General features: G+C 62.6%; 2 protein-coding genes across 3 annotated transcripts; one reads left to right on the forward strand and one right to left on the reverse strand.

The window, feature by feature from the left end:
* Window positions 1-358: 358 nt before the first annotated feature.
* LOC121672296 (syntaxin-binding protein 1) lies at window positions 359-11,711 on the forward strand. 2 transcript variants are annotated; one of them, XM_042044901.1, is made up of 19 exons: window positions 359-464; window positions 630-711; window positions 1,428-1,504; window positions 1,684-1,762; window positions 1,867-1,970; window positions 2,689-2,837; window positions 3,146-3,230; window positions 3,399-3,529; window positions 3,919-4,026; window positions 4,141-4,201; window positions 4,778-4,843; window positions 4,986-5,066; window positions 5,168-5,306; window positions 5,497-5,606; window positions 5,726-5,827; window positions 6,957-7,042; window positions 7,732-7,886; window positions 8,738-8,861; window positions 9,964-10,071. In XM_042044901.1, exons 1-18 carry the CDS (start codon window positions 420-422, stop codon window positions 8,845-8,847), a joined length of 1,770 nt encoding a protein of 589 aa, XP_041900835.1. In that variant the 5' UTR covers window positions 359-419; the 3' UTR covers window positions 8,848-8,861; window positions 9,964-10,071. The 2 variants fall into 2 exon arrangements, with proteins under 2 accessions (XP_041900835.1, XP_041900836.1); XM_042044902.1 differs by lacking the exon at window positions 8,738-8,861 and having other exon boundaries at window positions 9,964-11,711.
* A 152-nt stretch (window positions 11,712-11,863) lies between these two features.
* Window positions 11,864-22,709, reverse strand: LOC121672295 (microtubule organization protein AKNA-like). The gene is given in 23 exon segments (XM_042044900.1): window positions 11,864-13,790; window positions 14,049-14,205; window positions 14,519-14,638; window positions 15,125-15,226; window positions 15,315-15,470; window positions 15,646-15,749; window positions 15,885-16,058; window positions 16,331-16,517; window positions 16,668-16,891; window positions 17,075-17,181; window positions 17,275-17,482; window positions 17,648-17,821; window positions 17,897-18,024; window positions 18,107-18,266; window positions 18,364-18,464; window positions 18,572-18,631; window positions 19,128-19,232; window positions 19,234-19,286; window positions 19,427-19,586; window positions 20,041-20,115; window positions 20,578-21,533; window positions 21,660-21,932; window positions 22,604-22,709. Coding segments are annotated over 22 exon segments (3,948 nt in total). The 5' UTR covers window positions 21,820-21,932; window positions 22,604-22,709; the 3' UTR covers window positions 11,864-13,513.
* Between the last annotated feature and the right edge of the window lie 4,093 nt (window positions 22,710-26,802).

The raw sequence follows: 26,802 nt of genomic DNA on the forward strand, positions 1-26,802 counted from the left end.
AATGGGATTGTGAGGGATTACAAGGAACAGGCTCAGGCCGCTGGATTCTTGTTTCTAAAAGGAGCTCTTAAGCTGCTGTTGTTTTCCCAGCACTTTGGATTAGGGCTGAACCTCAGGGGGGCAGCCTCCAGGCTCCCCAAAGGGACCCCCCAACCAGCCCATGCTCCCCACCAGCCTGGGGTCTGTCTGTGAGTGCCAAGCATGAGAGAAAAACAGGGCTGGGGGGTGACTACCCTTCCCTGGGTACCCCAAAACCAGCCCCATCCCCTCCTTCATCCCCAGTGAGGCACGGGGTGAGGGGGGCTCAGCGTGACCCTGCACATGGGTGGGGGTGTGGTGCCCCCAGTGCAGCCCCTGGGGTGCTGTAGGAGGGACACTGGAGTCTCACCCTTGCCCATATCCCCTTTCTTCCAGAGATTATGCACGATGTGATCCGGAAGGTGAAGAAGAAGGGGGAATGGAAGGTGAGCACCAAAACCGGGGTGGGGCCAGGAGAGGAGGAGGCGGGGAGGAAGCAGGGAAGGGGGCAGGTGTGGGCAGGGTGGGGAAGGGGAGGGGAAGGGCAGGACGTGTGTTCCCAGCTCCCAGGGAGCTCCCAGGGCGCTCACAGGGCGCTCACCTGTCCCCAGGTGCTGGTGGTGGACCAGCTGAGCATGCGCATGCTCTCGTCCTGCTGCAAGATGACCGACATCATGACGGAGGGCATCACCAGTGAGTACCCCCTCCCTGCCTCCCACATGCCCTGCAGGAAGGGCCAAATCTCCCTCTGCACCAGGGCACCTGCAAAGGCATCTCCAGGCTGGCACGGGGCGGTTGGCACAGCCCCCACCCTGCCCTGTCCCACTTGGGATGGAGCCACCCCAGCTCCCAGCGCCCATGGCCAGCTCCTGCTGCCAGGCTGGAGTTCCACAGGTCCCTCCTTGCCTGCTGGGGCTGGAGCAGCCAGAACACTTTGTCTCCTGGCACTCCTTCGGTTCGAGGAGGGGACCAGGTGTTGGTTTTTATCAGCCCAATAATTAAACAGCTCCTGCAACACTTGGGAAGGAGAAGGAAACTTCAGGCTGGGTCGTGGGAGGTGTTGGGGACAGTGGGTACAGCCAGAGCTTCAGCTCCAGGTGGTCTCCTCCATCAGGGGGATGTGAGGATGAACCCAGGAGCAGCAGCACAGGAGCACGGACAGATCCATGGCCCCTGGCCAGGTGCTCGCACCCTCAGCTCCAGCAGGGACCACGGGGCTGGGATGGGGTGGGCAGGGGTGCCCCAACTCCTGGGTGGGCAGGGACGAGTGGCTGGGGGGGTTTTGGACATGGAGGGGTTGGCAGGGCTGGTCTTGGGCTGCCATTGGGTGTCCAACAGCCCTGCATGGCTGAGTGCCCTGCCCTCACCCTCCCTGCCATGATCCCTGCATCCCTGCTTTTTCCCCCAAGTTGTGGAAGACATCAACAAGCGCCGGGAGCCGCTGCCCAGCCTGGAGGCCGTGTACCTCATCACCCCCTCCGAGAAGGTGAGCACGCTGTGGGACACAGGGGCAGGGCCTCTGGCCGGGGTGAGGTGCTGGGATGGGCAGCTGTGCCCATGGGAAGCATCCTGGCTCCAGTGAGGCTGCCAGGGTGGTGGGATGGAGGTGCAGAGCTTGCCCCCAGTGCCATCCTGCCCAGCCCAGCTGCTCCCTCTCTCTTGCAGTCCATCCACTCCCTCATCAACGACTTCAAGGATCCCCCCACCTCCAAGTACAGAGCTGCCCACGTCTTCTTCACTGACTGTGAGTACCCGGAGGGCAGGGACAGTCGCTGAAGCGGTGCCAGCAGGTGGGGAGGGATTTGGGATGGAGAGATGCTGAGCACCACCCTCCTCCTCCCCTCACAGCCTGTCCCGACGCCCTCTTCAACGAGCTGGTGAAATCCCGCGCTGCCAAGGTCATCAAAACCCTGACGGAGATCAACATTGCCTTCCTCCCTTCCGAGTCCCAGGTGAGCTTGGGCTGGGGTGGGACAGGGGCTGGGACAGCTGGGGGGGGTCCAGGTCCCTCTGCAGCCCCTCAGGGTTTGTGTTACAGCCTTGCACCCCCAGCTGGCTCAGCCCTTCCTCCCTGTCTCCTGAGATTACTGCCCAGGCTGATCCTGAGGGGGATTTAGCGGGTGCTGTGCCTTGGCCCCGTGCCCACAGCTGCGCTGGTCAGCTCTGCCACCAGCACAGCCACCAGCCAGGGGCACCAGGGAGCTGGCCCCGAGCCATCTGCTGCTGCTGGGGACAAAGGGACCAGGGGGCAGACGGTTCGAGACCTGTTTGGTGCCATTAACCCTTCAATCCTCAGCATTCCTAGGGAGCGACCTCTTGGCATCTTCATGTGCAGCCAAAATGGCTGCTGGTTCTTACTGGGGGCACAGCTGGTGTGTTTCTGCTTGTCCCCAGGTCTCTGGTTCCCTGCCTGAGAGCGGGTGATTGCTGAGGGCAAGGGTCTTCTGCCTCCTCTGATCACCTGGGATAGGGATCCGACCATGGAGCTGGAGCTGGGGTCCAGGGGGCTGGAAATTCTGAGGGATGTCCCAAGCATCACTGAGCTCCAGCTCCCTGGTCCCAGGCTCGGCTGGGTCCATCTGGGGATGAATCTGGTTTCCAAATCCCGCTGGGGTGGGGCTGCTCTCCTGCAGACATCCCCCTCTGACCTCCCTCCCGCTGCACCCCCAGGTTTATTCTCTGGATTCGGCCGACTCCTTCCAAAGCTTTTACAGCCCCCACAAGGCCCAGATGAAGAACCCGATCCTGGAGCGCCTGGCAGAGCAGATTGCCACGCTCTGTGCCACCCTGAAGGAGTACCCGGCTGTGCGGTACCGCGGGTAAGGCCAGGGTGGGCATCACAGGCCATGCCGTGATGGTCAGGGCGTGGGGGTGGACGGGGTGGTGGCATGGACAGACATCCGTGCTCAGTGTAAACAGGCCCAGACTGATGCTCTGGAGAGCTGGGGGGGGTTGGGATCCTGAAATCTTAAGTGGCACCGAGGCAAAGTGGAGCTCGTCGAGGAGAGGTGCAACAAAACCTCCTCAGGTCCCTCCTCTGCCACGAGCCAAGGATGTTGCACAGGGAAGCCAACATCTCCTCCCATCCCGTGCCCTGTGGGCTGACCTGTCCCCCTGCCTCCCCCAGGGATTACAAGGACAATGCCATGCTGGCACAGCTCATCCAGGACAAGCTGGACGCCTACAAGGCTGATGACCCCACCATGGGTGAGGTGAGCGGTGCTGGCAGCCCCGGGAGAGGGTGTGGGATGTAAAGTCCCACTCAACCTCTGCCCTGTGGCAGCCACAGACCCCGAGTGAGGACCCCAAAACAGCCCCCTGAGCACCTGTGGGGCCGAGGGAGCCCCAGCCCGGTGCTGATGGCTCTGCTGTGTCCGCAGGGTCCAGACAAGGCTCGCTCCCAGCTCCTCATCCTGGACCGTGGCTTTGACCCTGCGTCCCCGGTGCTGCACGAGCTGACCTTCCAGGCCATGAGCTACGACCTGCTGCCCATCGAGAACGATGTCTACAAGTGAGTGCTGTGCTGCCATCCCCACCAGTCCTGGGACAGCCCTGAGGCCAATCCTAGAGCAGGAGTTGGGAGCTCAGCGGCCCTCCATCCGTCACGAGTCATCCACTGGGAGCCACCAGTGCTGCCAGCACTCTGGCTGGGCTGATGGGCAGGGTTGGGACAAAAAGGGCTTTACCAGCCTTCAGCCCTCGGCCCCTTACCAACATTTAGGAGTTGAAGGGGTACAAGGAGGCAAGAGGTCGATCCCGGTTGAAATCGCTTCGCTGCTGGCACAGCCAAGAAGAGCCCTCATGTCCCCCCATGTCCCCAACCTCCCTAAACGCAGCAGCGAGGGGGCTGTGTGCGCCCTCAGCCCCATCCCCAGCCTGGCATCCCTCCCCTCATCCCAGGTATGAGACGAGCGGCATCGGCGAGGCCCGGATCAAGGAGGTTCTCCTGGATGAGGACGATGACCTGTGGGTCACCTTGCGCCACAAACACATCGCCGAGGTGTCCCAGTGAGTGTCCCTGGGGTGGTTTGCTGGCTGGGTGGGACGCTGGCTTGCCGTTGCCGCCCACCCCGCTGTGAGGGTCCCCTCCCCCTCACAGCTCTGCTCTCCTCCTCTCCCCAGGGAGGTGACTCGGTCCCTGAAGGAGTTCTCTTCCAGCAAGAGGATGAACACGGGTGACAAGGTGACCTGATGCATCCACCGAGCTGGGGACAGGCTCAGCCGTGGGTTGGCACATGGTGGGGTCTCCTGGGGGCACTTTGCCAAGGAAGAAGGGTGGTCAGGTTCCTGGTGGGGGGAGTGGCAGGGAGTGCCAGCCCTACAGCTGGGGCTGGAAATGGGGTGCTTTGGGAGAGCTCTGCACCCAGGGATCAGTTTGTCTCCAGCACAGGGTCCGTGCACCTCCCACAGCAGCTGCTCTGTCTCCATTCCCTGAGTTGGTGGCAGGGAGGGGACCCTGGTGGCAGTAGGATGTAAAAGTGGCCAGGGCTGAAAGGACCATCTGAGCCCCAGCTAGGCACACGGGGATTCTGGAGGAAGATCCTCAGGGGATTTCTCCCCACTACACCCCAGTCTGCAGAGCTGCAGACCCCCACTGCCTCTCCTCTTCAGTGAAGGAGGCCTGGCAGTGACACGTCAGATGTCACCAAACCCCCACGGGGGGCTCAGTGGGGACAGAAATCCTTGGCAGGGTCATCCCCTCTGTGCTGGTGGCCCCCAGGTTGCTGAGGGTGAGTGACCACGTCCCCTTCCCTCGCAGACCACCATGAGAGACCTGTCCCAGATGCTGAAGAAGATGCCGCAGTACCAGAAGGAGCTCAGCAAGGTACGGGGAGGGGACATGGTGTGTTCAGTGACCGAGCCCACCCGGGAGCAGGGGGTGGCAGCTCTCCCCTGGCCACGGCTGGTGGCACAGGGACCCTCAGCTGCTGCCAGCACTGCAGAGGTGACCGCTCTTGTGTCCCCAGTACTCGACCCACCTGCACCTGGCTGAGGACTGCATGAAGCACTACCAGGGCACTGTGGACAAGCTGTGCCGAGTCGAGCAGGTACCAAACACCTCCCCCAGCCCCACATTCCCACAGGAACAGCAGGGGCTGTGGCTCCACCCTCCCAGCATGGAGGGGTAACGAGCACATGTCCCCTACAGGACCTGGCCATGGGCACCGATGCTGAAGGCGAGAAGATCAAAGACCCTATGAGGGCCATTGTCCCCATCCTGCTGGATGGCAACGTCAGCACCTATGACAAGATCCGCATCATCCTGCTCTACATCTTCCTGAAGAACGGTGAGGGGGACGCCTGGGCAGGGGTGGGGGTGGGCAGATCCAGGTTTGGCCAGGACGATCCAGCTGGGAAAACCCAGCCCTGCCTCCCTGACCAGCACCAGGCTGAGTGTCCTAAGGTGGCAGCAGAGGGGCTGTGTCCCCTTGGTGACACGTTCCCGAGGAGAACACCCCCTCCCTGTTGCATTCCCAGGAATCACCGAGGAGAACCTGAACAAGCTGATCCAGCACGCCCAGATCCCAGCAGAGGACAGCGAGATCATCACCAACATGGCTCACCTCGGGGTGCCCATCATCACAGACGTGAGTGTCTTCCTCCTGCTGCCCTGCCCCTCTGCCCTGGCGGTCCTGTCCCTCCCGGGGTGGCCTCGGGGGTGTCCCTGCCGTGTCTCAGGGTGTCCCTGTGCTCTCTCTGTGCCCAGTCCACGCTGCGCCGCCGAAGCAAGCCGGAGCGCAAGGAGCGCATCAGCGAGCAGACCTACCAGCTGTCCCGGTGGACCCCGGTGATCAAGGACATCATGGAGGTGAGCCAGCGAGAGGACAGGGCTGGGGGACAAAGCAGGGAATTCCAGAGCCACCCAGGAAAGGAGCTTTGCTCCCAGCCCAAAGCCCGACACCTCTCTCTGGGCACTCGTCCTCCAGGCTGCTCCCTGCCCGGGATGGCAGCATGGTTGGGATATTTTGGGAGGCTTTCCTGGCCTCACGAGCCTCCTGGCCCAGGTGGGATGCAGAGAACCACAGAATGTGCTGAGCTGGAAGGGATCCCCAAGGATCATCCAGTGCAGCCCCTGGCCCTGCCCAGACCCCCCAACAGCCCCACCCTGGGCATCCCTGGCAGCGCTGTCCAAACGCTCCTGGAGCTCTGGCAGCCTCGGGGCCGTGCCCATTCCCTGGGGAGCCTGGGCAGTGCCCAGCACCCTCTGGGGGAAGAACCTTTCCCTGCTCTCAGCCTGAGCCTGCCCTGGCCCAGCTCCAGCCGCTCCCTGGGTGCTGTCCCTGGCCCAGGAGCAGAGATCAGAGCTGCCCCTTCTCTTCCCCTCATGAGGAAGTTTTAGACCCCAGTGAGGTCTCCCCTCAGTCTTCACGGCCCAAACCAGGCTTGCCCAGCACCCCAGTGCCTGTACTGCCCAGCAGTACAAATGCAGTAACAAACTGGCTGGTTGTGTGTGTGCCCCCACGGCCACCAAGGCTGGGTGGCCTTGTCACAGCCTTGCTCACGTCCCAGCTGAGCCAGGGGACGGATGTGGCTCTGTACAGCCGTGCCTGTACCCTCAGGAGCTGTCCCAGGAGCTCTGCACTTGGACAGCCCTGGGCAGTTCAGTGCTGCCTCTGCCCTCAGGCCAGCAGAGCTCCCTCAGGTCCCAAAAGCACAGAGTTTTGTCGCAACCCCCACCCCGCGATGGCTTCACCCCCAGAACACCCCTCAGCCTCACGCCCGGGACAGAGACAAGGACCCCCAGGTGGCACTGGCCCTCGGCCACTGGTGATGCAGCAGCGGGTCCCCTGTGCTGGAGGGGGATCCCAGGGCTGAAACCTCCTGCTCCTGAGCTCCTCAGGAGGGGAATCCTGGGTGCAGCCCTCCCGAGGGGCTGTGGGGCCGGGGGCTGTGCCTGGCTCCTCGCTGACCCTGGCCCCGTGGCTCTCTGCCCTCAGGATGCCATCGATGACAAGCTGGACACCAAGCACTACCCGTACATCTCCACCCGCTCCTCCGCCTCCTTCAGCACCACTGCCGTCAGGTGGGTGCCCCTCCTGCCCTGTCCATCCCCACCCGGATCACTGTCAGCATCCACCCAGAGGGGCTGGATCCAGCAGCAGCTCTGGGGGCTGCTCTGAGGGCATTGAGGCATCCGTGCCTCAGTTTCCCGTCAGACACTTCATGTCTCCATTCCCTTGAGGCATCCCATTCCTCAGTGTCCCTCCAGACAGCCTGTGTCTCTGTATTCCTTTAGGAATCCCTTGTCTCCGTTTCCTTCAGGCATCCTGTGCCTCAGTTTCCCTTCAGGCATCCTGTGTCTCTGTTTTTCTTTAGGTATCCTGTGCTCCAGTTTCCCTACAGATATCCCATGTCTCCGTTTCCCTTTAGGAATCCCACGCCTTCATTTCCCTTCAGGCATCCCGTGCCTCAGTTTCCCTTGGGGCATCCCATTCCTCAGTTTTCCTCCAGGCATCCTGTGCTTCTGTTCCCCTTTAGGAATCCCATGCCTCATTTTCCCTTCCGACTCCTGGTGCCTCAGTTTCCCTTTAGGAATCCCGTGCCTCAGTTTCCCTTTAGGAATCCCGTGCCTCAGTTTCTCTGCCTGTAACAGCGAGCAGCCACTCGTGGCTGGAGCACTGGACTTGCCTTGCTGTGGCAGCAGTGTCTGTGGGATTTAATGAAGATGTGGTGCCTCGTGCCCCTCCTTCACCCTCCTCTTCCTCTCCTCAGTGCCCGCTACGGCCACTGGCACAAGAACAAGGCCCCCGGCGAGTACCGGAGCGGCCCCCGCCTCATCATCTTCATCCTGGGCGGGGTGAGCATGAACGAGATGCGCTGCGCCTACGAGGTGACACAAGCCAGCGGCAAGTGGGAGGTGCTAATAGGTGAGTGGTGGCCCCGGGGCTGGCCCCTCCTGCTGGCTGCTCATCCCACGCTCCATCCCGCAAATTCCTGGCTCCAGACGACTGCGGGAGCTGGAACTCTGCGGAAAGGTTTTCTCCGGACATCTGTTGTCACCCCTGTGTGTCCCCTCCCCTTCCCCATGTGGGTTGCGTCACTCCAAAACATCCTCATTTTTGCTTCCATTTTCTCGTCTCCTTTGGCTGGTTTTCTCTGAGCGGGGCTGGGTGAGAGGGGAGGAGGTTTGGCAGCTCGGATTGCTCCTTGGTTTTGGGGTCATTACAGGAGGAAAAGTGCAAAATAAAGAGGGGTGCAAACAGGAACCACGGTTTTGAGTTGCACAGGACGTGCGACAGGACATGCTCAGGGTCAGCTCCCATCTCTGCTCCCAGGGGAGCTGTGAGGCAGGCACAGAGGACACGGTGGAAACTCTACCAGGAGCTGTTAGGTCCCCTAAAATTCCTCCGGGAAGCACAGCTTGGATACACGCCTCACAGGGCAGAGGCAGGCGTCCTTCACCATCTCATCTGAGCCCTGCATTCTTGCCCTGGATGCCTGGTGGAGCCTGTCCCTGGCATCTCTCCTGCTCCTTGGGAGCAGCATCCCAGTCTGCACCACTTGCTGCCCCAGCTGTGTCACCCCTGTCACCGGCCACCCATCCCAGCTCCATCCTGCCTGTCACCCACCCCATCCCGCCTCTCTCCGGGGTCCATCCCCTGCATGCGCCTCCGGAGCTCCGTCCTTCCTCTTCCTCGCCCCAAAAGCAGCTGCTGGTGGTGGTGGTGGCGCGGGGGAGCCTCAGCGCAGCCGTCAGCCCCGCTCTGTTCTCCCGCAGGTTCTACTCACATTCTCACTCCCACCAAATTTCTCATGGACCTGAGGCACCCCGACTTCAGGGACTCCACTAGGGTATCATTTGAGGATCAGGCTCCAGCAATGGAGTGAGCCAAAGAAACCAAGTAAAGGCAGCTTACTAATGAAAAAGAAACTCTTCCTCCCCGAAGGGTTTTCTTTGATTCTTCCGTTCCTCCTTTCTTTGGTTGTTGTTTTGGGGTTTGTCGGGTTCTCCGATAAGAAAATGCTTGCGGTTCCTCCGACCAGGTGGAAAAGCATCCGGCGTCGCTCCATCATCCCTCAGCCATGTCCCCTGGCCGGCTCCTTCATGCCATGAGTTCCCCCTCGCCAGGGCCGGAGGGGTCAGGGTCCTGCCTGCCCCACAGAGGCGTCCCAGGGCCGGGCAGGGGGATGAAGCTCCCGGGATGCTGCTGCAGCAGGGCTGGGGGAGAGGGGCAGCAGTGGAGACCCCAGCACTCGTCCTGGTCTGTCCCCACAGGCTGGGCACTGCTGGGACCCCCCAGCTCTGCGGTGCCTTGGGACTGGAATCCCACTCAGCTCTCGGACCCCTTGGATAGGCAGGAGCCTCCCGACATTGCAGACCCCAAACCCTGCTCTGGGGTTTAGCTGCTGCTGGTTTCACCAGTGAGTGCCACCCTGGCATCCCCCGTGTGCTGGTCCCTGCAGTGCCAGGGTGGCTGTGGGGCTGAGCCACTGTGGGCACCGTGCTGGGGGACCCCCGAGCGAGGGGCAGCAGGAGGCAAGAGCCCTTTTCCTCCTCTCCTCCCACCCCTCGCAGCCACCTCTGTGTCCCCAGGATGCTCCGTGCAGGTTGGGGGACCTGGGGAAGGTCCCTCTGTGCCGGCTGTTCCCTGCATCCCACACCCCTGCACCCCACCAGTGCCTCCTGCATCCCCCGTGGGTCCTGGAGCGACCCCAGTGCCACAACCCCCCTGCACCGGCACCTCCCGGCCCCCGCCTCACCCCGCCAGCTCCATCCCTCACCTCCATCCCTCCTTCTCCATCCTTTTCCCGTTCTCCCTGCCCCCACAACCTCCCCCCCCGTCCCCACAGACTGCATTTCCTCGCAAGCATTTCCAGCGGCGCGGGGCCGGCGCCGCCAGGTAAGGGGGACCCGGGACAGCGGGGACGGCGGTCGGGGCGCAGCGGGGTGGTCCCAAAGCCATCACTGATCCCCTCCCACCCCCTTCTCCTCTGCTCCCACAGGGTCCACGCACATCCTCACCCCACAGAAACTGCTGGACACGCTGAAGAAACTCAATAAAACAGAGGAAGAGAGCAGCAGTTAAAAGGAAACGCTGTCACCACTCGATGCCAACCCCACGTCCCCGCTGGGCGCCCGGCCCCGGGTGCCACCCTGCACCCAGTGGGCCCAGCTTCTCTCTTGTTCTTGTGTTGACCCCCTCCTCTCCCCTCCCAGCGCCTCCCCCATCTCATTTTATCCACAGGGAGGGGATAACAGCCAAAAAAAAAAAGAAAAATAATATATATATATATATAAAGAAAATGGATGCATTGTGTTTAAGAGAAAAAGGAAAAAAAAACCCAAATCTATATATTTGTAGCTGCAGCTGTGGGAAGTGCCCAGGAGCTCATTGCTGAGTACCCATCTGCCCATTGCTAGTGAATGTGGTGGGGAAATGACAGAAAACCACATTGTTTTGGGGAATGCTCCTCCTTGGGGTCTTGTGTGGATGGGAGGACAGATGGACGGACGCCCCACACCGCTCCACCCGCTGCTCAGGCGGGCGCCGGGCTGGCACCACCTTCTGTCCCATGGCGTTTGGGGTGGTGGGTGCTCCTTCCAGATGTGCACACCAGCATCTGGATGGGAATTTGGGATGAGGGTGCAGCCAGGACACTTCACACCGTGGCAATTCCCATGTGAAAAAGGGACCAAACCGGTCAAAACTGGGAGCTGGGGCCTGTCTGCTTGCATGGCCCTGCTGCAGCCCCGCCTCCCTCTCTCTGGGAATTCCTTCTATATATATATATATATAAAACAAAAATCTGTTTTTTATATATATATATATATATCTATATATCTCTGTGCTATCTCTCCATGGATACCTCTCCCCATCCATCCCCACGGAAGCTCGGTCCCCGTGCCCGGCTCCGCTCGTGTCGTCCTGTGGTGAAGCGTTTCTGAGCGTGCCGTCACCCTGAGGCCCCCCCAAAAACCCTCTGGGGCTCCCTAAAACCCCTCTGGGCCCTCCCCAAAAACCCTCTGGGCCTTCCCCAAATCCCTCTGGGGCCTCCCCAACCCTCCAGGCCCCCCTCCAAACCCTCTGGACTCTGTGTATATTAATGACTGTGTCTTGTGACGTTCTTACGAGCTTGGTGTATAGTGATTTCCCCAAACCTCTGATTTGAGTTGGGTTTTTATTTGACGCCCCTGGATTGCCCCCTCTCCCCTTGCCATTAGATGCACTGCAATATTTTGGGGTCTATGGTTTTGTTCTCTTCCCCCTGAAGGCTGTGACCCCCCCTTTTCCTTCCCCAAAATTGCTCTTTCTTGCCTCGTTGGTGGTTTAGCCCCCCCCCTTTTTCCTTTCCCTTCCCGTCTGCTCCTTGCCCATAAAGTTAAATATATATTTTTAGGGCAAAGGCTGTATCATTGCACTGATATTTGTTGGTTCCCCCTCGGTCTCCCAGCCCGTTTCTGTTCCTCCTTGGTTTAGCAATGCAAATGCTTCAGGATCTTGTATGTTGGACATTATTATTATTATTTTTTTTTTCTGTTACAGTTATTTATATAAAAAATAATTTATCAAAAAGGAAAACTTTAAAAAAAAAATAATCTAGTCTGTCTTGGAACTTGTTTACCTTGAAATTACTGGAATCTAAATGTTTGAAAGTGTTGAAGCACAAACATGTATCATCTCTGTATATCTGTTCTTCTGTACTAAAGCACTCGAGTGACTAAATAAAAGCGATCTCCATCCCTAGTGCAACTGGGGCTGTGCTGTGCTGCTCCCTCGGGGCCAGGAGAACAGGGAAAAGGCATGGGAAAATATTCCATCTGACCCCAAGGGAGGGCTCCTGGTGTGGTGATGCCAAACCTCCCCTGAGGAGTGGCTTTGGGGAAGGAGAATCAGCACACGAGTCATCCAACACCGTTTATTTCCTTCAAAAATAGGCGATTTCTTCGTACAAAATGCCACCCCAGGGCGTTAAAAAATAGGGGATAAGGAAAAAAACCCCATCATTTGGTCCTGGCTACTGCTTTTGGGATAATTAACCACACTTCCCACACACTCCCATCACACCCTGGCTGGGCTGGGGCAAGTCACAGCTTCCAGCTTGGGGACAAACATGAGCAGAGGCAACCAGAGATGCATAAAACTTCTTTTAAATCCCCCAAACCTCTTTAAAATGCCCCAAACTTCTTTAAAATCCCCTAAAAAAGGGGGAGAGACAGGCCCATTCCCAGCCCCTCTGGGCTCGTGTCAGGATCAGGCTCAGGGAGAGCTTGGATGGCTCCAGGCCTGAGTCACGCACTGATCCCACCCCCCACATGTGGGTATTTGTACAACAAATAAAAGCAAAAATAAATACATTTGACACTGGCACTTCAGGTAGGTCCTACAGATAAACACAGGCTGGGGTGTTGGGGATGGAGCAGGGCATTAGGCTGGACCCATCCCAGGAAAAGCTGCCCCGACCACATGGTTTTCCCTAAAGAACAGGCGCTAACTCATTAGAAACCCAGCTGGGAGGGACCAGGGGCTCTGCAAACCCCACACCTGCTTTGGTCTCAGCAGGTGGTTTTTCCTCTTCCAGCCCAGATCCCCTGGAAATCCCAGGGGGAAAAACCTCAAATCCTTCATTTTATTTGATGCTGTGGGCGGCCACATCCAGGCATGAGCAGAAAAAACCCCACAAATGCCCTAAGGGTTGTGCTGGAAATGAAAACCAGAATTTATATAGATATATATATATATATATATGTATCCATAAGAAGATATATCTGTGGAATCAGATACAGATCTGTATATACCCAGATCTATTTATATCTGTCTCTCTAGATATAGATCTATAAATATAGATAAGGTCTATATCCAGATATATCCGTTTATAGATACACATATATCGCACAAACATATTACAGACCATCAATCAACGCTCAAAAGAGTGACTGAGCTGCTCACTAGCTACAGAAATTCACATAAAAACCACCAAAAAAAAGAGTTTCCCCAAGGAGGATTGTGCTGGGTTCAAGTCCAAGGGCAGAGGGGTTGAGCCCCCTGAGGAGGCCTAAAGGTTGGGAAAGGGGTGGGATAGGGAATCCCAGGAAATCCCAGGAATCCCAGGAAATCCCAGGAATCCTAGGTATTGCTGCCCACACAGGCACAGAGGTAACACAGCTGCCAAGGGGGCTCGACCTGTGCAGGGCCCACACGAGGTCAGAGCATCCCCACAAGTGCTCAGGGTGGGGTGGCCACTGCCTTGGGGGGACACAGGGCCACCCCATTGGTCCCAAGGGATGCTGCAGGTCCCAGGAGATTTCTGCCCACGCCATCCCCCCCCTCCTGCAGCTTGAGGGGGTCCCGAAAACGGCCAGACAGACGGACAAGCCATGCAGGAACTGCAGGGAGAGCGGGAAGGGGGGTGGGAGCCAGGGCAGGACACCCTGGAGACACCTCCAGCCCTGCTGCCCCCAGACTTGGCAGGGAGCACCCAGTGCAGGGACGCTGAGGGGGCCCATCCTCCTCCTCCTCGTGGCAGGGAGGCTTTGGAGGTGCTGGTGGGACCCTCAGAAGAGGCAGGAGCCGCGCAGGCCCCGCGCCCGGCCCAGCTCTGCGGCCAGTGCCCGGCTCATGCGGGTTGTGGTCAGCCTCACGCTCTGGGCAGCCTCCACGGCCCGGCTGAGTGACCAGTTCAGCTCCTCCAGCTCCTCCAGGTCCAGGCTCAGGCAGCGGTGGTGGCCCTGGGGCCGGGGGGGACTCTCTGCCCGCCGGGGCCCCGCGGGGACACTGAGGGGGACCCCGGCCAGGGCTGGGGCTGAGGTAGGAACTGTGGGGGAGCAGTAGCTGGGAAGGAGAAGGGACATGGGCTCAGCATTGCTCAGTGGCTGTGGCCCCACTCCACCTTATCTGTATCCCTCTTCCCTATCCCCTCCATCCCCACCCCCTAAACACAGACCCCCCCCCCCCAACAGGAGCTGGTGGCCATGTCACCCCATTGCCATGGGCAAGCCAGAGGGTCCCTGGGGGGGACGGACAACCCTGCACCCCTGGGGGATGCTGACCCCTTCCCTAAGCCCCCTCCCAGCCCCAGGGCATCCTTACAGCATGGAGGGCACATAAGGCACGAGGGGGACGGGTGCCAGGCAGACGGTGGCAGCGGTGGCAGCAGGGGTGGCTGCCAAGTACCAAAGGCCGCGTTGCTCCGGCTTCTTGGCTCCAACGCGGGGGCCTGGGGGACAGGTGCCACCAGGGCCACGCTCTGCTGAGGGGAGGGAGGTGGTTAGATGTCCCCAGGGGGGTTAGATGTCCCCAGAAGGGTTAGGTGTCCCCAGAAGGGTTAGGTGTCCCCAGGGGTGCGCATCGCGTGGCAGCCCCAGGTGCCATCACCCCCTGTGCCACACCAGGCAGCCACTGCTGGGTGAGCACACCTGAACCCCAGGTGCCAGGTGGCACCACTAGCTGCCACTTCTGTCCCCAAGCAGTGTCAGGGGGCTGAGGTTGTTCCCTGTCCCCCCACCCAGCCCCCACACAGGGATGAGCTGTGCCAGGCATGTGTCACCCTTGTCACCCACCAGATGCAGCTCTGTCCCTGCTGCCCGGTGCACCCATGGGTGCCCGGCAAGTGGGGCAGGACGTCCTCCTCGGGGTGCTGTGCTGGGGCTGCCAAGTGGCATCACCCCCCCCAAATCCAGCTGTGGAGAGAGGAAATTGGGAATGTCCCGTGGGACCCAGCCAGAGATGTTTGGGAAGAGCTGAGGGGTTTGAGGGGGCTGATGGGATGGGAGGGAGGGAAAGGAGGGTCTGCAAAGGTGGGCTCTGCACTGGCACCTGGGACAGGGCTGGGGACAGGTGACACCGATCCCGGTGACACCAGGAATCCCGGGGAATCCTTGGAACCCCAGGGAATCCCAGGAAACCCCAGGTATTTCTGCCCCCACAGGCACAGAGGTGGGGGACCCACACGAGGTCAGAGCATCCCCAGAGCATCTCCAGAGCTGCTCAGATTGGTCCCCCTGGGGACGGTGGGGTCTGGCTGAGGGACAGTGGGGACAGCCTCAGGCCATGAGGAGTGGGTTTTCTATTCCCTCCCTGAGCCTCCCCAGTTAATGAATTAATTAAAGTCGTTAGCAGCCGTTAGGGGTGGTAGGGAGAGCTGGAAGGGGCTGGGGGCCACTCACCTGATGCCATCCTGCCCCTGTGACATCGGGGACACCCCGAGGTGCCTGGCTCCTCTCGGGGTGCCGGGGTGGCACGTGGTGTCCCCGCCTGGTACCGTGTCCCTGCCAAAGTCCAGCGTGAGCACGGCCAGGGTCCCCGAGGCGAGGGTGGCCGCCCTCAGCCCCACCACCGAGCGCCAGCAGCACCCACCTGTGCACTGTCCCCGAAATGTCACCGCCCCCGGGGGGTTCCCACGGTGCCTCCGCAGGGACGGCGGTGCCCGGGGCCCGGCGGGTGAGGGCTCTGACCCCGAGGCTGCGGCGGAGGACAGGGAAGCGGGGCGGGATCCGCTGGGATCCTCCAGACCTGCAGGACCCGCCCTGGGCTGAGCGCTGAGGGGTCCCGTGGGACCACCAGGACCCGGCCCCACAGTCCTGCAGCCCCAGAACATCCTGCTCCGTTTGGGGAGGGGAAGTGGTGTGCAGGGAGCAGCGCGTGTCCTCTGTCCCCTCTGTCCCCACCCTGGTGAGGTCCCACTTACCGAGGTCCAGCTCCGGCCTGTGCCGTGGCAGCGAAGCTGACCTCTCCCTCCATGTGGGTGTGACCCCGGGGGCCACCCTGCCCCGCACCGGGGGGCTCGGGTCCCTGCGGAGGGGACAGAGATGCTGTCACCAGGCTGGCAGCCAAACCTCTCCCTGGTCACAGCAGAGGTGTGGACAGGCCGAGGCTGGGGGTGTCCCCACGCTGCCCCCACACCCCCAGGTCCCTCCTGCCACCTACCCCGACGGTGCTGCATCCTGGGGGGACGATGGTCCGCTGGCCACTGGTGGCCTCCTGGCCGGGGTGCCACGGGGAGTGGCTTTTCCCTCGGGGTAGCTGCGGGAGCGGCGCAGACTCTCCTCCAGCCTCCGCCGCAGCCGCCACACCTCGTCCTGCAGCGCCCGGATGGCCTGGCTGCCCCAGGACAGATGTCACAGTGAGGGGGGGCTGCAGCCAGCGGGGACCCCAACAGTGCTGGGTGCCCTGGGGGAGCATCAGCGACTCCCTCCCAGATCCCCCATCCCCAGCACCGGCACCCAGCAGCTGTGACGCTCCCCAAAACCAAGCCTGGGGCTGGGCTGGGCTGGAGTCCGGTCTCAGCCGCCACATGGGTGCCCAGTGGGTGCCTTTGGGGGGTCCCTGTGTCACCCAGTGGGGTTTGAGGAGGTGGGGACACCGACACTCACTTGCGCTCCAGACGGGAGCCCAGGAGGTCACAGGGAGCCGGGTCGAGGGACGGCGGGTCGGGGGACAGGAGGGTGGGGGATGGCGTTTGGGGGGATGGCAGGGGGCTGGTTGGGCTCCTGGCCATGGCTGCAGGGTGGTCACTGGCGCTGGCACAGCTCCTGTCTCCCACCTCTGAGTCCGTGTGAGCTGGGGAGGAAGGGGAGCACAGCGAGCCAAGGTCAGAGAGCAGAGATTGGCACACACCTCCCTCCAGGAGGTTTGGGAACCCCAAAAACCAGAGCCACAGAGCCGGGGCCTCCCCAGATCTCTGTCCCTCGCCAAGCCCTGTGCACTCACTGCCATCACCGTCGGCGTCCGGCCCTGCCTCGCTGCTCTCGGCCCAGCGAGGGGGGGAGCTGCTCTGCGAGGGGCTGCTGGGGGGCAGCCGGGGCCCCCCTGTGCCCCCCGGGGGGTAGATGCCCATCAGTGCTGTCTCGGAGGGAAGCGGGGTCATCTCTCTCTTCCGTGGGGTGAGGAGGGTGGTGGGGATGGGGATGGACGGTCCCAGAGAGCCCGGAGTCCTGGGGAAGGGACAGGCAGCCCCCAGGGCTCATCCCGGGCCACGGGCACCCTGCACATCTCCAACCCCCCCTGAACCCCGCTCCCCACACCCTCACTGCCTCTCCCGCAGTGCCTGCTCCTCCTCAATCCCCCAAATCTCGCAGGCAGAGCCGAATTCCCGCAGGCAGGAGCGCGGGCCGTACCCTGTGCCAGCGGGATGCTGCTCGGGGGTGTGCACGGGGGGTGACACCCTGCTGGCCTCCGAGCCCACGAAGCCACTGTCGGTCTCTGGGGACACGATGCGCTGCTCCTGCAGAGGCACGGGGAGAGCAGGATCGGTGCCCAGCACCCCGGGACCCCTGGGGGTGCAGGCAGGTGGGGACCTGCAGTCGCAGGGACTCACCTTGCGGGGCCCGTGCTGGGTGGCAGCGCTGCCTGTCCCACTGCTGCGGCGGGACAGTGGCACCCGCGGTGGCCCAGGGACACCCAGCGGGGGCTTGGCAGAGGCTGGCGGCTCCTCAGCAGTGGCAGGGGATGGGTGGCCCCGTGTGTCCCCCAGGTTCGGGGGTCCTCTGGGGGGAAGTGTCGCAGCTCTTCTCTCCGGGAGGTGCCTGTGGGGACGGGATGGAGCAGGAATGATGGGGCAGAACAACCCAAAAGGTGATGAATGTCCTGGTGCAGCTCTGCCATGGAGGCCGTTTGCTCTGAGGTAAAACTGGAGACCCTGAGGTAAATCTGCTCACCCCTGCCTGGGGACTCGACTCGACAGCACTTACAGAGGGAGGGTCTCGATGTTGGCCCCCTCCTCGAGTGACCGTGTCCTGCAGGGGACCTTGCTGGGGCCACCATCCCCTGCTGTGGCTGCATCCACCTCCTCCTGGGATCCGCTCTCCGCCAGGCTCAGCTGCTCCAGGCTCAGTGACTCCGGTAAGGACTTGAAGTGCTGGTACCTGGGGAACCCACGTGTGGGTTTGGGGATGTGTTCCGTGCCCGTGTCCCCACTGCCCCGCTGCCAGGGCACTCACTGCTCCAGCAGGTCCCCGAAATCCTCCTCCACTTGGCGCTGCTTGTGCCACAGGGGCCAGGGCAGCCCCCCTGCCACCCCCTCGCTGTCCCCCGCTGTCCCCCGGGGACTCTCCACCAGCGCAGGGCTCTGCTGGACACAGCAAAAGAGGCTGAGAGAGGCAACCCCCACAACTGCAGCGGGGTGGGGAACCTTTGCACCCCCAGCTCACCTCGGGGCGGGGGGAGTGGACGACCGGCGGGGACGGGGCTGGGGGGCAGCGGGGCTGCGGGGGGGCCTGCGGGAGGGACTGCCGCCTGCCCCCCGGCTCCAGCCGCTCTTTCAGCCCCTCCAGGCGCAGCCCCAGGCGGTAAATCTCCCCTTCCACCACCCTGCAAGACACCAGCCATCAGTGCAGGGGGGACAGCGACCCCCGGGGACTCTCCGGAGGCTCTGGGGAGGGGGGTGGCAGGGGGATCGAGCACGTACCGGTCAGGATCAAAACCCTCCGCAGCCCCCGGGAGCTGCTGCCGGCCCCGCAGGTATTCCCGCTCCAGCGCATCCTGTGCGTCCTTCAGCATCCTCATCCTCTGCGGCACAAGGGTGCGGGGTCCGAGCCTGCCCACTCGGCTCCGGGCACCGCCACCCCCTGCTCCTGCCAGGGCTGGGCTGGTGGTCCGGGAAGGGGCTGACGCACCTGGAGCTGTTTCGAGGGTGTGGGGGTCCCTGCACGCATCCAGCTTTCGAAGGATTCCACCTGGCCAGGATTGCACGGCCTGAGCCCGGCCCTGCAGCCCCCCCCTCCGCAGCTCCCCCCAGACCCCCTCCCTGCTGCCCCCCATATGCAGCATCCCCACAGACTGCTCCAGAGCAATCCCCCACCTCAGACCCCTCCCCAGCCCTTCCTTCCTTCCCAGCTCCTTCCCAGCACTGCACAACACTCCCGCTCCCCACAGGCCCCTCTGGCAGCATCTCCCCCAACCCTCCAATCCAGACCCCCTCCCCAGCTCGCCCCAGCACCCTCCTCAAACCCCCTCTGTCCGCAGCCCTCCCCCTAGCCCACCACCATAACCTCCCTCCCCTCAGGCTCTCCAGAACCACCCCCAAATCCCCTCCCTGCAGCCCCCACAGACCCCACCAGCACTGTCCCCAAGAGCCCTCCTCCATGCAGCCCCTCTAAAGCCCCCTCCAGCTCCTCCCCGCAGCCCCCCAAGTCCTCCTCCCGGCCCCCCCAGTAGCCCCCCGGTCCTTACCTGTGCCTGCAGCCTGCGGCTCTGCCCCGCCAGCGCCCGGGTGAGCCGGGGGCCGGGGCAGCAGCACGGCCCGGGGCAGGCGGGGCAGCCCCCCCCCGGGCGGAGGAGGGGACCGAGGTTGGGGTGAACCCCCCCGCTCTGACGGTCCCGAGGCTGCAGCTGCGAGAAAACACGAGGACAAAGTGACCCCGCAGCACCGGTGACGGCAGCGTGGGGAAGGGGCTGCGGGGAGCATCCTCCCCCCCCTAGAACCGGAGCAGGAGGGCGGCGAGCGGGACAGGGGACACGGATCAACACACCTGCACCTGGCGGGGCTGGGGCTGTGGCCGGGGCTGTGGCCATGCCCAGAGCCGCTGTCCGCGCCTGCGGGATGCTGAGGGTCATCACCCGGCACCCGGTGGCCACGGTGCCCACGGCGAGGCTGCGGCTGGGCTGCGGCGGGTCGGAGAACAGGCTCACCTGGGCAGGGAGAGTGGGTTCGGGAACTCAGCCTGCACCGTGCCCCGGGGACACCCTGCAACACCCCACGGGCACAGCAGGGGAGGGGGTGAAGGCGGCGACACGCGTGGGGGGGGGCGGTTGGCACAGCCCTGCCTCAGTTTCCCCACCCGCGCAGGGCGGGAGGTGGCGGAGGGGACACGGGGACGCGCTTCCGCCTGTAACCCTGCCATTCCGGGGACAATCCGGCTCAGCCACCGCCCTGGCACGGAGGGGACCCTGCCAGGGGAGGGGGGCGCGGTGGCCCCCCAGTCTCAACCTCCTCTCCCTGGGCTGGGACTGCTCAACCGCAGCTCCCCGGGAGGAGGAAGAGGAGGGGGGCCGGGGGAGGAAGACACAACAGATAACCTCAGGGGGGGGGGAGCAGAGTGAGGCCCCCCCCCCCCCCCCCAGGCACCCTGACCCTCCCACCCACCCTGGCGCCCAGGCGCAGCTGGTCGATGGTGTTCTCAGCCTCGGCGTACTTGGTCAGCAGCTTGTGGTAGTCGTCCTGTGGGGAGGGGACAGCAGTGAGTGACAGCGGGGGGGGGGGGGGGATGCCCGAGGGGTGGGTGATAAAGAGGGGAGGCAGCCTTCAGTGGGGTGCGGAAACCTCCCCCTCCAAAACACCCGACCCATCTGTGCAGATGTGGCCCCCGTTTCTCCGTGCGGGGAGAGCTCCCCTCTTCTCCCAGGGGGACAAGCATCCTGAGGGTGACAAGCTGTGGGGGGGTGACCAGCATCCCAGGGGGACACGAGCATCCTGTCCCCAGCCTGAGCGCTGCCCACATCCCTGCTCCTTCCCTCCTCGCCAGCTCCAGGCAGGACCGGGAAGGGGTGACCAGCACCAAACCCCCCATCGGTGTCCCAGAGACAGCGACACCTCCATTTCCCCTGCACCCCCTGCTGCTCCCAGCCCGGATTCCCTCCCAGTTCGCCCTCTCTGGCTGAACTGGGGGGAGCCGGGCGTTACCTGGAGCTGCTGCACCAGCGCCGTGGCTTGTCTGGGGGACCTGAACTCCTGCGGCAGCGCGGCCGTGCTGGGGGGCTGCGAAGGGACCCCCTCCCCATTGCTCAGCAGCACCTCCCGCACGATTTCGGCCGGAGATTTGAAGCCGATGGGGCCGCCGGGGCCGCGGGGGCGGGCGGGCAGCACCCGGCCCCGGGGTGGGCGGTAGCTCTGGTCGAACTTCACCCGCGCCTCCACCTTGGAGAGGTCGGGCAGGGGGTGGTTGAGGCGCCCTCGGCCGTACTGGGTGCTCTCGGTGCCCGTTCCCGAGGGATCCCTCGTCCCCTTGCCACCCGCTCGCCTCCTGGGGCTCAGGGACCGGGACTGCCGGGCGGGCTTGGGCGGCACCACGGCGGGCGCTGCTTTCTTGGGCACTCGGGATCTGTCGTGCCCTTGGGCTGCCGGGGGGTTCCCGGTGTCTCGAGGCTCCCCGGTGGGTGCCAAGCCGGCGGTGCTGGGGGCTGGCAGCCCTGTGCCAGCTGTCTGCGGCTCGGGGACAGGCTCAGGGCTGGGGTCATCGGTGGAGAGCTGCAGAGGGAGGCTCCGTCTCGGGGTCCACTCCTGCCTGTGCCCCCCGATGGTGTCGCCGGCCGTGCCCCAGCCCCGGTGCTGGCGGGACGGGGTGGCAGGGCCAGGGCTGGTGTCCGACAGCCCTGAGATGTCCCCCCCGTCCGTGCTGCAGCCCCGGGGCTGGCAGAGAGCCCGGCCGTCCCTCAGCACCTCGGGGCTGCCGCTGGAGCCCGAGCCCCAGCGGCCCTCCGAGGACAGCTCGGGGTAGGGCTCCCCATCGCTCTCCGCCCCCCAGGGCCCCTCGTCCTCCCCGGAGCTGCCCCGCTCCTCATCCTCCTGGGCCAGGTCCTGCCGTGGGTGCCAGCGCCCCTCGTCTGCCGGGGACCCCTCCTCCAGGTCCTCACTGTCACCTGCAAAACACCCGCACCGCGGGGCTGTCGCCACCCAGACCCAGCCGGTGGCCCCGTCCCCCTCGCAGGCCCCTCCTGGGACATTTGGGACCACCCCTTTTGGGCAGGAGGGAGGGCAGGACTCACCCCACGGTGGGCTCCTGGCAGCCTCCCCCAGGCCGATGACCCCATCCTCGTCCATCCGCCTTTCAAAGTCGTCTTCTTCCTCCTCCTCCTCCTCCTCCTCGCCGTGCCAGCGCGTCAGCTCTGTTTGTGTCCAGCGCAGCCATGGTGCCGGGCTGGCCATGGCCGCGGGCGCGCCGGCCCCGTCACTTGTGTCGCTTCATGGCCCGGCGGCGGTGGCGGCGGGCTGGGGACCTTCCTTGTCGCGAATGTAGGTCACAGCATCGCCGCCGCGTCCTGGGGGGGCCGGGGGAGAGGGAGGGATGCTCAGCGGGACATGGTGGGCTCTGCTTGAGGTGTCTCCCCCACGCTGGTGGGGTTTGCCGTGTCCCCCAAATCGCGGGGACAACACCAATCCCCGATGATGGGGGGGGGACGCCCTCGGATCAGGCCCCCCCGCTCTGCACGCCACCACGAAGCTGGAGCTGCCACATCGCTCACAGCCGTGAGGTCCTCGTGGGGAAAGGCCACCTCTCAGGGCCACCCCAAAAGGTTTGTCCCCCTCGCAGGGAAGAGCCAGCCCGTGCTGGTACCCTGTGGATGTCACCCCAGCTGGGCAGCCGCAGCACCCTGGTGATCACCAGCAGTGCTGATGGGGAGGGGGCAGGAGCACCCCAAGACCCCTCTGGATTGTGGGGGCTGACAGTGAGAGGGATCCCAGCAGAGACCTGGCACACTCATTCCACGGATGACCCCAAAGCAGGAGCTCCCCCCTCACCCCCTCCCAGGAGCTCCAGCAGCAGCCGGAGGAACGCCGGATGCTGAAACCCCAAATGTGGGGTGTGGCAAGAAAGGCCGCGGGGTTTTCCCAGCGATGTCCCCTCTGCAAGATTTGAACCCTATAAGCCCAAATTTTGGCCATGAAAGGCCACAGCAGGGTCAACCAGCCCCATGCAGGGGACACTCACCCTGTACCAGCATCCCCAGGACACCCCCATCACTGTGACCCCATGGGGAGTCCTTCCGAGCACCCCAAAACCTTCCTGTGCCTGTGAGGCAGCCGAGCTTTTGCAGAAGGAGGAAATGATGTTTCCTGCAAGTTTGCAGGTGGCCACAAAAGTTTTAACCCCATCCGGCCCTGCGCAGTGGGGGCTGAACCCTCCTCCTGCAGCATTTTCCACCAAAACCTTTGTTTTTTAATCCAGTTCAGAGCAAAATGCTGTGGGAAGGCAGGGGAGGGAGATCCCTGGGACCATCAGCAGCTGGTCCTAAAGACATCAGCATGGGGATCTTCCAGGAGACCCAAAATTAAGCCTACAAGTGCCAAAATTCAGCCAGGTGGAGCCTCCCTTTGGAAATCTGGGGAAATTTCCAAGGCTGGGGTCCAGCTGGCCCCATCCTGGGACACTGCTCACAATCCCAGGGGTGCTGTGGCAGGACCCAGGCTCTGAGGCCCGTCCTGGCACATTTGCAGGCAGACAATTAAGGCAGCTTGTTACTGTGTAATTAGTGGCACGCAGAGGACAGCTTGACGAGCTAATGAAACCGCAGCACAGGGCCTGGGGTGGCTGCTCTCAGCCAGAGAGTGCTGCGGTGATTTTGGGGTGCTGCTGCCTCATGGATGGTAGTGATGAGGTGTAAACCTATCCATGGCACCCACATGCTCCAGGAAATGTCCTCTAACCCACTCCCAAGCCTCAGATCTGCAAATTCCCTGGGCGTTTGTGAGGTTTGGGGTTATTTTCCAGCAGCACCTGGCATCAAGGGCATTGTCCTTGCACCTGCCTTGCTCCCAACCCTGCCTGCATCCTTGGGGCATTCCAGGCAGGAGCAAAGCCCAAAGCGTCCCTTAGGGTCTTGCAAACCTCCTGGGGGGGTGGGGTTTACATGAGGTTTTTCCCCACACACCGAGGGGGTAACTCCATTCTCCACACCTGGAGATGATCCACAGCTTCTCCTGCCACCGGGAAGGACGGGGCTGCCTGTGGGATGCTTTGGGCTCTGAGCTAATGAAACCAAAGAGGGATTTTGGCTTTAGCTCCTCCCTGAGCTGGGGTGTTTCCAGCACGACGTCCTCACTCACATCCCAGAGATCTCCCCCTGCAAAGTGCCTCCCATCCCACCTTGAGCCCTGCAGGATCCCAGAGCGATGGGGAGCCCCAAACAGCACCCCCAGCATTCCCAGAAGGAGAGTGCTGGGTGAAAGCAGCCTGTACTGCTGTTTTATCCCTTTATCTTGGCATAAAGGGTTAAAACATTCCCTACCCATTTCTGGTGGTTCTTTAAAGAGATTTTGCATCTCTTGAAGGAGGCCGTGCCTCACTCACACACCATTGGCTGTCACCCCATTTCTGAGCAGCGGTCCCACGTGCACAGCCCACAGCAGCCACAGTCTGCAGGATCCACTTCCAGACCCAGCCACATTTATGGCTTTCCCAGAAAGTCCCTCTGCTGATGGTCACGGGGTGGCAAGAGTGAAAAATCTCGGATTTTTTTCACCCCCTCTAAGTGATTTTCTCACTGTTATGGGAGCACAGAAAAGCTTGGAAAATGATGTGGCTCTGTGCTCAGCAGCCACAAAGCAAACACAAACAACCCCAAATGTGTGTGCATAAATACATCCACATATTTTAATTTTCCTCTTTGAAAGCCAGGATTTTTGCAACAGGGCAACTGCAAGAAGAGCTAAAAAGAAATGTAAAGGCCTCAGCTAGAAAACTCCGACCTCTGCTGTGCCCCAGCCCCTCAGCCCCTCTCCTGCCCCACAAATCTCAGCCAGGGCTGTCCCAAATTGTGAAGGGAGGGATGCTCCCAGCAGCGATGAGTGCTGCCAGGTCTCTGCCTGTCCCTGCCCTCAGCTCCAAACCCCTGATCCTTTCCGGGGGCAGCGATCCCATCCCCATCCTGCTCCCTGCCCCGTGGGAAAGGCGGAGGTGCGAGGCTGAGCCCGCCCAGCTCGTTACACGTGTGCAGCAGGGAGGCAGCAGCAATCAAGGCCAGCACGAAGCCATCGTGGCTCCTGGGTTTATCAGCGGTGACAGCGGAGGAGACAGGAGCATCCTCCGCCCCAGGGCTCGCTCGGTGACAGGGAGGGGGGGGGACAGCGCTGCTGTCACTCTGCCTTCACTGCCTTGTCAACCCTGGGCACAGCAGGTGGGGCTGGGGGGGCTCTCAACCCCACACCTCCATCCCCACAACCCCTGAGAGACGGGAAATAACCCCCCTTCCCTGTGCCCCCAAAATCACTTGCCTGCGAGGGGTTAAAGCCCCTCTGCACATCTGGGATGCTGAGGGAGCTTAATCCCCGTCCCAAGCAAAGGATGGATATTTTGAGTCTCGTTTAAGGAGGTTTGAAGGAGGCCAGAACGGCCTCGGGCTGGAACTTGGCAAGGGGCGTCTGCGCTCCAGGAGGGAGGAATTCGTGGTGTATAAACCCTTTTTTAAAGCCCACAGAGTCCCGTTTTTATAGGCATGAAAGAGGGCAGAGAAGCGGAAACGCTGCGTTCTGAGTTTGCATTATTTCCTACCAGAACAAGAGAGGCACCATCGCAGCGAGGAAGAGCCTGACAAACCTCCCTGGTCCTCTGGAAGCACATGCCTGTCACCATCACTGCGACGCCCACGTGTCACCTCAATTCCAGCGGCTGGAGGGGCCATGTCCCCCCCAGATCCCCCACGGAAAGGCACCAAAACCCCGTGGAAATGTCATTTTCCCATCACTTGCACTGAAGCAAAGCCCCACAGCAGGACAGGGAGCTCCTCTTTCCTACCTCCCCCTGGCACAGGAACCCTCTTGTCCTCGCTGGGGACACTCTGGGTGCATCCCCAGGGCTGAACTCCAGCACACCAGCACAGCCAGGGTTGGATGGCCATAATTCCCGTGAAGGACAGCCCTAATCCCTGTCTGGAGAGCGCTGCCGCTGTCACTGCGCCACAGCCGGTGGCACCGAGATCCCTTCTTAGCACAGGGCAGCGAGAGGCGGTGGGGACACGGCAGGGCAGGTGGCCGAGGAGATTGTGCTGGGGTGAACCAGCCACAGCTTCTCTGGGTAGCCTCTGCCAGGGCTTCACCACCCTCATAGGGAAGAATTTCTCCCCAATATCCCATCTAATCCTGCCCTTTGTCAGTTTGAAGCCATCCCCCGCATCCTGTCACTCCAGGCCCTTGTCCCAAATCCCTCTGCAGCTCTCCTGGAGCCCCTCTAGGCACTGGAAAGTACTCTAAGAGCTCCCTGAAGCTTTTTCATCCCCAGGCTGAAGAGCCCCAGCTCTCCCAGCCTGTACAGAAACTGCCGTGCTTTCCGGCAGCCCTTGAACTTTAAGAACCGATTTCAGCCCTGCCCTGAAGGTACCGAAAGGCTGCGGCTGAGCACGGGACACCCACGACACCCGCGGGCACCCGCCGGCTGCCAGGAACACGGCTGCCCTTGAAATAAAACACGGAACTGAAGCTGAACGCTGCTGCCCCGGCGACTTCCTCGGAGGAGCCGTCGGCAGCCACCCGGCCCCGCAGCCTCCGCCGAGCCCCGGCCGTGCCTCCGAGCCGCCTCCGCAGCCCCTGACGAAACTCTCCCGGAATCCTCCGGCCCCGGCGGGGAGGAGGCACCGCCAGGAGAAAAGTTATGACAAGTTTCCTCGGGGCCACGAAGGCTGCGATGGCGTGGGGAGGGCACGCCTCGGCCAGGAGCGGCGTGTCCCGCATCCTTCCCGGGGTGTCTCGCATCCTTCCCGGCGTGTCCCGCATCCCTCCTGGCGTGTTCCGCATCCCTCCCGGCGTGTTCCGCATCCCTCTCGGTGTGTCCCATCTCCTCGGCCGCAGGGACCCCGCCAGGGCTGGGGGCTCTCCTCCTCCACCCAGGGACCCCGAGCAGCTCCCGGCTGCGGGCCAGCCCTGCCCGAGCCGCGCTCAGCAGAGCCGGGGGCTCTGGATGCGGCCCCGGAACGGGGCCCGCGGGCTGTGCCTCCAGCTGTGTCTCCAGCTGTGCTCCGGCGGCGCCCCGGGGCCCCTCTCCTTCCTTCCAGCTGCAGCAGGCGGCTTGCAGGGAGCAGCCGAGCCATTCCCAGCCCCCCCCGGGCACAGCTGGGGCACATCTGGCCCGAGGGCACCGCTGGAGAGACACCCCCCCGCCCCGCGAGCGCCCCGCGCTGCCCACCTGTAGGGAGAGCC

This window comes from Corvus kubaryi, unplaced genomic scaffold (genome assembly GCF_017639235.1).
Source record: "Corvus kubaryi isolate FWS band 111438036 unplaced genomic scaffold, C.kubaryi_AGA036_p1.0 47711, whole genome shotgun sequence".
Taxonomy (NCBI): Eukaryota; Metazoa; Chordata; class Aves; order Passeriformes; family Corvidae; genus Corvus; species Corvus kubaryi.